The sequence below is a fragment of the Mesoplodon bidens genome (assembly GCF_964165515.1).
Source record: "Mesoplodon bidens genome assembly, chromosome: 5".
In the NCBI taxonomy this organism is placed as follows: Eukaryota; Metazoa; Chordata; class Mammalia; order Artiodactyla; family Ziphiidae; genus Mesoplodon; species Mesoplodon bidens.
The window spans coordinates 110,813,206-110,825,650 of NC_138161.1; the positions used below are offsets into that span (position 1 = coordinate 110,813,206).

At 34.6% G+C, this 12,445-nt stretch overlaps 1 protein-coding gene across 10 annotated transcripts in view; it reads left to right on the plus strand.

Moving 5' to 3' along the window:
* Positions 1 to 12,445, plus strand: part of DLG1 (discs large MAGUK scaffold protein 1) — a 295,020-nt gene that overhangs the window by 135,003 nt on the left and 147,572 nt on the right. For 7 of the 10 annotated variants that reach the window (XM_081235927.1, XM_081235926.1, XM_081235924.1 and 4 more), the window contains one exon: positions 7,244 to 7,342. The exons of the other annotated variants lie outside the window; for them this stretch is intronic. In XM_081235927.1, the coding sequence (XP_081092053.1) occupies positions 7,244 to 7,342 (99 nt within the window). The remainder of the gene's footprint in view (positions 1 to 7,243; positions 7,343 to 12,445) is intronic. 10 annotated transcript variants of the gene reach the window in all.

Here is a 12,445-nt window from a genome sequence, read left to right on the forward strand (position 1 = left end):
ATATAAAAAAAACCACTTTAGGGCTTCCCTGGTGGCACAGTGGTTGGGAGTCCGCCTGCCGATGCAGGGGACGCGGGTTCATGCCCCGGTCTGGGAGGATCCCACGTGCCGCGGAGCGGCTGGGCCCGTGAGCCATGGCCGCTGGGGCTGTGCGTCCGGAGCCTGTGCTCCGCGATGGGAGAGGCCACAGCAGTGACAGGCCCGTGTACCGCCAAAAAAAAAAAAAAAAAAAAACCACTTTAACTATTTTAAGCAAATAGAGATTTATTAAAGGTAAGGGCACTCAATTTATATATTGTTTTTCATTTATTGTTGAATTAATGGAAGTGAAAAGGAGTTACATGGTCATAAATGTAGATGTGCAGTACGCATTAAGCATGTGGCTATACCTAATGAGGTTTCAGACCACTTTTTATCAAAATTCTTTTAAAAGCTGCTTTCATAATTTTAAGATCTTAAATGAAATTTAAAATATAAAGCTGTGAATAAATAACAAGAATCTCTAAAAATTAGTTAAAACATTTTTCAGAAAGCTGTCAATTCGATACTGGCATTTAAAAAGTACTTTAAAAATATGTACAATCCAGTTACTTTCCGGGAATTTACAATTTTCTGCAGTGTTCTTTGAGACAGTGTTAATATTATAGCCTCTGTTGTCATGGAAACAAGTCTCTGAAGGCAGCCTTCGAGGCTAATGATTCCATAGTGTTGCTATGGATAGAAACAACTGAGACCGTTGTTAGTCACATGGTCAAGATTAAAAAAAAAAAAACCTAAAACTCGTTGGAGCTGATCTTATTGAGTGATATATACAAATGGAGCAGAAGAAGGATGATGGCATAAAAGTCATATTGTCTAATAAAATATGTATGTAAGATTTTTCAAGTTTAAAATACTTATGGTGATTTCCTTCTTTTCTGTAATAACCCATATATAATGGTTACTGTATATTGCTGCCTCATTGTTTAGAGTCTTAAGTTTGCCATTTTCCAATTTAGAATCTTGTTATACAACTCCCCAGAATTTTACCATGCTCTCAATCCTGCACTGAAAATAGCCTTTGTCTCTTCATATGTATTATCATATCTAACATCTATGCTGTTCCTCATTACTCAACCTTCATTTGATTAGATATTATTTGTTTAGTGTGGTATTTTTGTTTCATATGAACTAAATGATTTGTTGTTCTGTAATTCTGTGTTACCTGAACTGGTTATTGGCTGTGGCTAGGAAATTGTGTGTGTTGGTACCCATTTGGTTTTGAAGAGTTTCTCAGCAGTATTTGCCTTTCTTAAGGAAGAAGCAGGGGCATATGTTCTTTTTCAAAGTACTTGCTCAGTGCCCTGTAGAGAGAGGGGTGGATTCAGATGGTGCACATTTTTTTAGGATTTTTAAAAAATGGTAGTCAGATCCTCTAGATTATCGTATTGAAAGGAAATAGATTTAGAATAGGCTCTGAGCCAGTATTACAGTGAGGTTTAAATGTAATATTAAAGAATTTATAGTTTATCATAAAGGGTTTTGGAGAGCAACTGCCTAATGGAGGAAATTTTTGCTTGGCCTTGAAATTTGATATAAGCATACAACTTTGTCTTTTTTATGTTAAAATGGATTATTAATTAGCTAATAGCTGACCCTATTATAGAAGCATAAAGAAACTTTTATAGGTGTTAGATATGTCTCCTACTTTGATTGTGGTGATTGTGTCACAGGTGTATGCGTATGTCCAAACTCATCAAATCGTATACATTAAATATGTGCAGTTTTTGTATATCAGTTATACTTTAACAAAGCTGTTTAAAAAAATTAAATAAAAAATGATAAACTTTAGACTTTTTTGTCTTTGATACTTTGGATGACTACAGCCAGTTATTTTCTAGTTTATCACTCAATTTGGGTTTGTCTGATGTTTAATGTTAAAGTTATGCATCTTTGATAAGAATGTCACAGAAGCGATGTATTCTTATTACATCCTATCAGGTAGCATATGATTTTGATTTGTCCTGGTGATGTTAACTTTAAGATAGTATCTGCTTCCTTTCTTCACTGTAATTAATAAATCTTTGTAGGGGAGATACGTGTGTGTATGTGTGTGTGTGTGTGTGTGTGTGTGTGTGTGTCACATTCAAACTGTCTTCCACTAGAATGAAATGGAGGGTTCATTCAGTAGCAATGGAAGTTTTAACATTTGTTGATGTTTCTTGAATGAATTATTACTATGATGGTTGCCAAATGATGATTTTGTAACTCCATCATTCCTTCTGCATTTCTTAATTGGCATTCTACTGTAAGGAAGTGCTCCCTCTTCTCTCTATTCATTTAATTATTATGTAATTATATCAGTGTAGACTCTTGGAGTCCTGTTTAATTCAGTGGGATTTATGCCATCATTATCGTTATTTATTTTGAGTCTCAAATTATTCCCAATCTGACTGATAAGAGCCCTTCAAGCTGACTCTCAGTGTCCTTTGTCATGCCCTCGTTATTCTTCGAGCACCTCCTTATTTTCTGGAACAGCAGAATATTCTAGGCTCATATTGTACCTGCTAGACTCTAGCACTGGAATCAGCCTTTTCTCCAAAGATTCCTCTTTTTTTTTTTTAAATCAAAGAATGGGTATTTATAAACCAGGATCTGAATGCCAAGTATTTTCATGCTATTGAGGTGTTACTGCTCCCAGGTCTTCTCTGTAGACAGAGCTAGGGTATATATGTACATATAAACACATGCATTTATTTCTGTATTTATATATATTGAAAACCATGCAGTCATACCAGTGCCTCCAAATCTAGTCTAAAACCATAGATTTCAGGCTAATTTTCTCCCTTTCCATATTTGTGACTCTGTTCTCTGACATGAGGAACCTTGCTTCCTTTATCCTTGGATCAAAACTCCCCTGTATGTAAGCAGTCTCCTGTCACTGTCGATGCTCTAGGTAGACATCCTTCCCACCCAGCTCAAGATCCAAGATATCCCCACCTTGTCCCACTGGGGTCCCTATACTTCGTGCCAGACTACTACTGCTGCCACATAGATACTCCATCACACTCGGGATCCAGCAAAACACATCAGGCTGCTGCCACTGCTTGCCCACGTGGGATACCCTCCTCCTCCTGCTCGGACTCCGCAACACCCTGCTCCAGACTGCTGCCACCCTTCCACTCCCTGTGCACAGAGACTCTCCTCACCCTGCTCGACTTCAACAACCTGTACTTTCCTATTCAGGAAGTCTTTGCCTACACCAAGATCCTGATGATATTCTATCAGTACTATCTTCTAGAAACCTAATTTTTGTACATCTCTTAATTATGTCAGTAAGCCATCTGGAATTAACTTTAAGTATGGTGTAAGGGAGTGAATAGGGTTCATTTCATTTTCCATATGTATATCCAGTTGATTCAGCAGCAGTTTTCTAAAATTATTGAAATACAGTTGTTGTACAGGATTATGTTAGTTTTGGGTGTACTAAATGATTTGATATTTACGTACATTGTGAAACGATCACCACAGTAAGTCTAGTAACCATCTCTCCCCATACAAAGTTATTATAATATTATTGACCTTATTTCTTGTGCTGTATATTACATCCCTGTGACTTATATAACTAGAGGTTTATACCTCTTAATTCCCTTCACCTCTTTCGTCCACCCCGCCCCCCCACCCCACTGCTTCCCTCCCTTTTGGCAACCACACATTTGTTCTCTGTATCTATGAGTCTCTTTTCATTTTGTTTTGTTTGTTTTGTTTTGTAGTGAGATTATGTGGTATTTGTCTTTCTCTGACTTATTTCACTTAACGTAAATTCTTTTAAAACTATCTTTTTCTCTTTGTCATAAATTAGGAGTTAGAATCTCTGGGTTTTTCAGACATTTTTTAAAAGTTGTAAGTATTCCATTGAAAATTAGTTAGCATTTAAATTATTTGTTTTAAGCTCATACTATGGAATTTAAATTTTTTTTTCTATAGGAACAATGTATAATTGGTGACTGGAGTCCCAAGTAAGACCCACAGGCTTTATTCCTAATGTCCTTTTTTAAAAAAATTGTGGTAAAATATACATAACAAAAATTTTACCATTTTAACCTTTCTTAAGTGTACAATTAATTCATTGTCATTAAATACATTCACAGTGTTGTGTAGCCATCACCGTTGTCCATCTCTATAACTTTTTCCATCATCCCAAAGAGGGAACTGGTTTAGACTGGGAACATTAAAAAGAAAGAAAAAAAGGAAACAAAATCTAATGGCTTAAAATCTCTTTCTACAGGATATAAGAAATCCAGGTAACAGTAGTCTAGCAAATCTTTTCCTAATTCCTCACAGGTTACCTTTTGTGAGCCTAGCTCAGTTGTAAAATGAAGGGTAAAACTTGATCCCTAGCTTCTTCAACTCTAATAGTCTTGTAAAATCATTGAAATTTGTTAGCATCTTTCAGAACAATTAATGGGAAACGCATTTTCAGTTTATTTTCTAGAGAATGAGATGGTAAAAGATCATAATAATTGTTTTTCTCTTAATATGAATAGGTCTTCCATCCCTCACCCAGCATTATAGCATCACTGTGTATTCATGGTTGACAACTGGAAAAGTAGAATTCGAAATAAAGAGGCAGGGGAGAAAAACCATTCATAATCCTGCCCTCAGAGGTTTACTTTTCAAACATTTCTTTCCATTTTTTAAATAAAAGCTTTATCTTCCCTTTTTTACTTAATGCCATGTCATAGGCAATATCCTTTATGACTTACAGGCTGTTCTTTCAGATGCTTGTTAACTGATGCATAATATTTAATCTTATAAAATTATCATTATTTGCTCAACCATTCCAACACCTTATATTTAGGATATCCTACATTTCCCCAAGTATAAACAATGCTCAAAAGAATATAGTGAGTGTTAAGACATTTGCTTTTTGAATTATTCCCTTAGGATAGATTTCCACAATTACTAAGTCAAAGAGTTTGAACATTTTTAAAGCTATAGATAATTACTTAGATTGTTTTTCGTAAAGTTTGTATGAAGTTATATATCCAACAGCACTGTGAAAGGACCTGTTTCCATGCATTAAAGTTTTTTTGAGTTTTTTAACTGTGGTAAAATACATTTGCCATTTTAACCAGTTCTAACTGCACAATTCTGTGGCATTAATTACATTCCCAATGTTGCCCAACCATCACCACTATCTACTATTTCCAAAACCTTTTCATTATCTCAAACTTACTTTGTAACCCTTAAGCAGTAAACGCCTTATACTCCTCTCTCCCTGGCCCCTGGTAACTTCTAGTCTACTTTTTATGAATTTACGTATTCTAAATATTTCATATAAGTGGAATCACACAATATTGACCTTTTGTGTCTGGTTAATTTCACTTAGTATAATGTTTTCAAGATTCATCCATGTGTAGCATGTATCAGAATTTCATCCCTTTTTATGTCTGAGTTAATATCCATTGTATAAATATACCACATCTTGTAGCTATTTATCTGTTGATGGACACTTGGATTGTTTTTACCTTTTGGCTGTTGTGAATAATGCATCATAGAACACTGGGGTAAAGTATTCAAGTCCCTCTTTTCAGTTCTTTTGAGTATTTACCTAGGAGTAGAATTGCTGGGTCATATGGTAATCCTAGGGTTAGTTTTTTGAAGAACTGCCAAACCAAACTGTTTTCCACAGTGACTGCACCATTTTGCGTTCCCACCAGCAGTTTTTGAGGATTCCAGTTTCTGCACATCCTTGCCAACACTTGTTACTTTCTGTTTTTGTTTTTACTTTTTTATTACAGCATCCTAGTAGGTATGAAGTGATATATCATTGTAACTTTGATTTATATTTCCCTAATGAATGATGATGCTGAGTATATTTTCATTGCTTATTGGTCATTTGTGTATCTTCTTTGGAGAAATGTCTGTTCAAGTCCTTTGCCTATTTTTTAATTGTCTTTTTGTGGTGATTTGTAGGAGTTCTTTATATATTCTGCATATTAAACTATCATCAGGTGTATGATTTACGAGATTTTCTCCCATTCCATGCGTTGTCTTTCCCCTTTCTTGATAATGCCATTTGGTGCACAAAAGGTTTTAATTCTGATAAAGTCTAATTGATTTTTTTTTTACTTATGCTTTTGATATCATATTTAAAAATCCATTGTCAAATCCAAGGCCATGAAGATTTATCCCTATGTTTTCTTCTAAAAGTTTTATGGTTTTAATGCTTATATTTGGGTGATTGATTAATTTCCAGTTAGTTTTTATATAGGATGTGAGGTAGTGGTTTAACTTTATTCTTTTGCATGTTGCTATCTGGTTGTCCCAGCACCATTATTGAAGAGATGCCATACATTTTTGATAAATCTTGATTGATTTGATTGACAACAAAAGGTCAACATTATAATTTTATTTTGTGTTTCTTTATCAATGAGGAGAAGCATAGTTTCAAGTTTGGCAATTGGTTCTTCCTGTTTTAAGTGTCTTCTAATGTACATTGTTTTCTTATAGATTTGATTTTAATGTTTTTCTTAAATATGTAGAATATGTCATTGGTATAGCAAATATTTATGAATTAATCCAGTTTATAGAGATTGGAACTTGTTACAAGACACCTGTTTTGTGTTCCAGTTAACACCTTTTTTTAAAAATAGTAATTAGGCCTGATAGAGTAATTGAGTATAAATATCAAAACTTCTTAGTTTAAATTATGTCACTAGAGTTCCCACTTAATGACTTTACAGGCAGGTTTAAGACAGGTTATTACAGTTCTTGATAGTAGAGGTTAACAGCACAGATTCTTTAAAATGATATAAATTCAGTTTTTAAGTCCTTTGAATCTTCTGTTTGTGGACTTATAGGCCCCAATTGCCTACCTCATGGGCTAATGAAATTACTTTTGATTCTTTGAATGCAAGGAGGAAAGTAGTCAAATATATACTGAATGCTACAAAAATATTTTGTAGTCTGTCTGTGAAGTGAGTGTCTTGCCTCCCAGTGGAGGAGTATTGTTAAATCATTATCTTTTATTATTTTCATTTAAACATCTAAAGAGTAGTCACTCGTTTTAACTAGAGTCATTAAAATTATTATTGGTGGTATAATTGAGCGTTTTCTCATTTAAATTGAAGTAATATATTATTTTACCAATTTCAGTTATTTCTGGAAACTATAATTTATCTTTGTGACAAAACTTTCTATTATGTGTTTCCTTTTTATTTGATATTTTTCCTGATTTTTTGTCATTGATGATTTTTAGCCAACAGAAGCTGTACCTCCCTCTTCTCCCACTGTCCCTGTGATCCCTGTCCTGCCAGTCCCTGCTGAGAATACTGTCATCCTACCCACCATACCACAGGTTTTTATTAGTTTTCTTTTTTCTTTATCAAAATTTCATTTGTTTTTAATGTTTCATTTGTATTCTTTTCAAATCATTTTAACTATTTCTTTGTTAGATTTGGTAATTCACGTTGGGCTTCAAATGGTATTTTTAGGGAGTTAAATATCTGGGATTTAATATAATATGGGTTAATATTTGCCATTTTATTAGGTTATCTGTGAAATAAGATACATTCTAAACTTCATCATATTGAACCGCCTTAGATTTGTTATCATGCCTTTTATACTTGTAAATCTGTTTGAAACAGTTTTTTAATTTATTTGCTTTGGGAAATTTTGTTTATTTTCTAAAGATAATAAAAATAATTGTCCTCCTGATCTTGTACTGGATGGGTCATTTTATATATAGCATTTTGTTTTCTAGTATATATTTATCTTTGAAAATACTCATCTTTCTGTCACTTGGTAGGATAACATACTTCACATTTATTACTTAAAAACAATAGCTAATGTATATAAAGTATGTGGGGAACTCTTCGTGGTATCTTTGCAACTTTTCTGTAAATCTAAAACTATTCTAAAATCATAAGTTCATTTTTTTTAAAGTTAATTTATAACAGTCAAAAAATAAAATGAAACAATAGCCAAATGTCAGAGAATCTGAACATTTTTAGCTTTCAGAGCTTTATTTAATAGTTCCAAGGGATGGCTTATTAAGACATTAACTACCCAACCAACAGTCATCCAAAGTTAAAATAATGGTAGTATTATTACATATAATAATAGTGATCTTTTTTTTTTTTGTTGTTGTTGTTGTTTTTTGTGGTACGTGGGCTTCTCACTGTTGTGGGCTCTCCCGTTGCGGAGCACAGGCTCCAGACGCGCAGGCTCAGCGGCCATGGCTCATGGGCCCAGCCGCTCCGCAGCATGTGGGATCTTCCCGGACCGGGGCACGAACCCGCGTTCTCTGCATCAGCAGGCGGACTCTCAACCACTGCGCCACCAGGGAAGCCCTAATAGTGATCTTTGGTGTGAAAGATCTCAACCTCATTTAAAGTGTAAATAAATGCATCTTTAGGTATTTTTATTATTATTGATCTATAGCATAAAATCTAGTGAAAATGGTGTTTTTGCTGTGAAAACACAGTGTCAAAGTAAGTCCTATTGTGGGAAAAAATGGGTTATCAGCTGTGATTGTTCACATCTCAGTGCCCTTCCCCTCTCCTAAAAATGAAAATCAGTAAGAACATTATACAGAATAGGATTCTAGGGGAAATTATAGGTAATACACTGAAACTTCAGTCCATGTTATTATGTTACTGCTTCTATATAATCTCTGACCCTTTATGAAAATCATTAAAAGTCAAATTATTGTAAAACTACCAAGAATTGAATAGATAAGTCCAGATGGATATTTCCTCTGTATTGCAGAGAAGAAATTGAATTTATGACTAAAATATAATTCTACATAAGCAGCCAAAGGGTTATTGTAATAATGTAACACCTTTCCAAGTAACTAGGATTTAGTAGTACAATATTTTTTAAAGTAGGACATTTGAAAGTTTATTTTACTCTTGTCACCTCAATTTGTCTTTTGATGTTAAAATAGTTTTCTAGAATCCTTTGAAATTTTGTAGTAGTTTCTGTTCTTATATTCAATAGGGAACCAGTCCTTCCAGTTCAGAGTTCTCTGACTTATTTACTCCAGTGTCCCTAACTTAGCATCACACTACACTTGGAAATTGTTGAGACATTGCATAGCCATGTAGTTATAAATAAAGGACTTAGAGTCAGATTGATCTGGTTTAGAATTCCAGTCCTACCACTTAACTGGCTGTGTAACTGAGCAGTTTACTTAACACTGATCTTCTCTTTACTCATCTGTAACACTGAAGATGATAGTACTTACTTGAAATGTTTTACAGTGATTGAAAGAATAAGAGTGTGTGTGTGCAGCTGGCACATGATCTTGGCTATTTGTATTATTAGTGTTGTTTCATATTTCCTTGAGACAGTAGACCAAGGAACAAGTTAAAAAAACAAATGAACAGAAGAAGCTTATTTATACTGCCTAGCTTCATTTTAGGTTTTAAATATACTTAGAGAAGTCCAAAAGTAGAGTAGTTTAACCATTGATGTTGTTTATGTGAGAAAGCTGTGGGTGTGCCTGATTTTCCAGAATAAGTAAGTGTGTGCCTGAGTAATTGAGTATAACGCACATTATAAAATTAATAAAAGTGATTAAAATATTTGTCCCCAATTGAATTTTGAAATCCACACCTAATACATAACCTGATTTTAACATTTTAAATAGATAATTTTCTTCTAAAGATCTACTACTTTATATTTTAGATGCATCAGGATGTAATAGAAGTAGAAACAGAAGATACAAGATTTAGATTTAGTCCTACTTTGTGACTCAAACAAGTTACTTAACCTCTCTGAGTTTCTACTCCCATCATCTATTAAAAAGGGTGGCTGACGCCTCCCTGAGTACTTAAAATGAGTTTGAGGACAGACAAATAGCTAGGTAGATGATAATTTTTTTTAATATTGTCTTTGATTATTTGTAGAACTTTAAACTTTCACAGTACTTTTATATTGATTATGTCATTTAAATTTTATGAAAACCCTCTGCAGTAGGAATTATCATGCTTATTACTCAGAGTGGTACAGAAAAGGATACATTGAATGACTTTTTGAAGTTACAGAAAGAACCTGGACTTTATAGTGACACCTGACCCTACCACTTCCTGGCCTCACCCTTGCCTGGTTGTGTGATTGTGGGGACATTACTCAGTTTCTCATAGCCTCAGTTTCTCCACATAGAAACTGAGCACACAGTAGTTGTATAACAGATGCTAGCTCTTCCTGCTGGAGATAAAATCATATAATCTCTATGATACTGGCCTATTAAATATACACCCAGAATAAATACTCTGCTTTAAAACCAGATTCTTTAGACCGCCTTTTTTTACCAGTTTTGAGGAGCTATCGGGTAATTAAAGTATTGTTGAAAATGCTTTATAGCTAATTTTGTGTGTTTGTGTGAAAGTCTCTGTTCACACGCAAACAGGTGCTTTGGAGGGATTGGTTTTTGTTCAATTATTTGTTATTGTTCCAATCATGTGGATACTAAGATGAATGTAACATTGTTCTTGTCCTCTAGGAGCCTACTCTCTGTTTATGCAAATCACAACTTAACAAATAACTCCCACATGACATGAGAGTAGTTAACATTAGAGGTATAACCAGTATAGAAATCCTGTTGCTTCTGGATAATTCAGGGCCCACAGAACATTTGAGTGTTGACTCTTAAATGAGTTGATCATTAGTATAATCTAAAACATGGCTTGATACATTTTCATTTTACTAGTAATCTTAAATAGAATAGTATACTTGGATTGCCTTGATGAGCCTTTTTAAACCACACACTAATATCTGACTGCAGTGCCACTGTTCTATTTGTGTTTTGGGGTTTTTTGTTGGTTTGTTTTTATATTATTTTCAAATCATTTCAGACTTACAGTAAGTTGCAAGAATTGTACAAAGAAATTCCGTATACTTTGACCCACATCTCCCAATTGTTAATATTTTTACCTGCTACATCTGCTTTACCATTTCTGTTCTTCTGTAATTGAGTATAATACTGTTTTTTGTAAACCAGTTAAAAGGGAGTCTTATTCATGCCCCTCTTACCGCTAAATATTAATACTTTACAATACTAAATATTTTCCCAAAGAACAAAAATATTACCATAGTGCAGTGAGCTAAACCAGAAAATTAACATTAATATAATACTACCCACTGTAATTCTGTTTTGCCAGTTGCCCTGATAATGTTTTTTTTATATGAAAAACAAAAACAGGTACTTTGGCGCATCCAAGACCACAGTTAGTTTTCATGAGTCTACTTTAATCTGAAGTAGCTACACAATCTGTCTTTTATGTGTGTGACCTTTTACAAGGGAACAGGCTAGTCGTTTTGTAGAATATCCCGCAATTTGTGTTTGATGCATTTTAATAATTAGATTGAGGTCATATATTTGTTTTCCATTTTTTTTATTGTGACCAAATACACATAATGTAAAACTTACCACCTTAACTGTTTTTAAGTTTACAGTTCAGTGGTATTAAGTACATTCATATTGTTGTGCAAACATCACCATCATCCATCTGCAGAACTTGTTTCATCTTGCAAAACTGAAACACTATACCCATTAAACACTGAATTCCCCATTCCTCCCTCCCCCCCAGGCCCTGGCAACTACTATTCTACTTCCTGTGTCTATGGTTTTGACTCAAGTACCTCATGGAAGTGAAATCATAACAGTATTTGTCTTTTTGTGGCTAGCTGATTTCACTTAGTATAATGTCCTTAAGGATAACCTGTGTTGTAGCATATGTAGCATCAGAATTTCCGTTCTTTTGAAAGCTAAATAATATCCCATTTTATGTATATATGAGACCTTGCTTATCCATTCATCTGTCAATGAACAACTTGAGTTGCTTCCACATTTTAGCTCTTGTGAATAATGCTGCTGTGAACATAGGTGTACAGACACCTCTTCAAGACCCTGCTTTCAATTCTTTTGAGTGTATACCTGAAAGTGGAATAACTAGATCACTTTGTAACTTAATTTTTAGGGGAACCGTCATACTATTTTCCAATGTTGTATCATTGTATATTCCCACCAGCGGAACACAATGGTTCCAATTTCTCCACATCCTCACCAACACTCCTTATATTCTCTTTTCATGATAGTAGCCAGCCTGATGGTTTTGAGGTGGTATCTCATTGTAGTTTTGATTTGCAGCTCCCAAATGATTAGTGATGTCAAACATCTTTTCATGTGTTTATTGGCCATTTGCATATCTTCTATGGAGAAATGTCTATTGAAGTCCTTTACCTTTTTTTTTTTTTTTTCTTCCGGTAAGCGGGGCTGTCACTGTTTTGGCCTCTCCCGTTGCGGAGCACAGGCTCAGTGGCCATGGCTCACGGGCCCAGCCGCTCCGCGGCATGTGGGATCTTCCCGGACCGGGGCACGAACCCGTGTCCCCTGCATCGGCAGGCGGACTCTCAACCACTGTGCCACCAGGGAAGCCCACCTTTACCCAGTTTT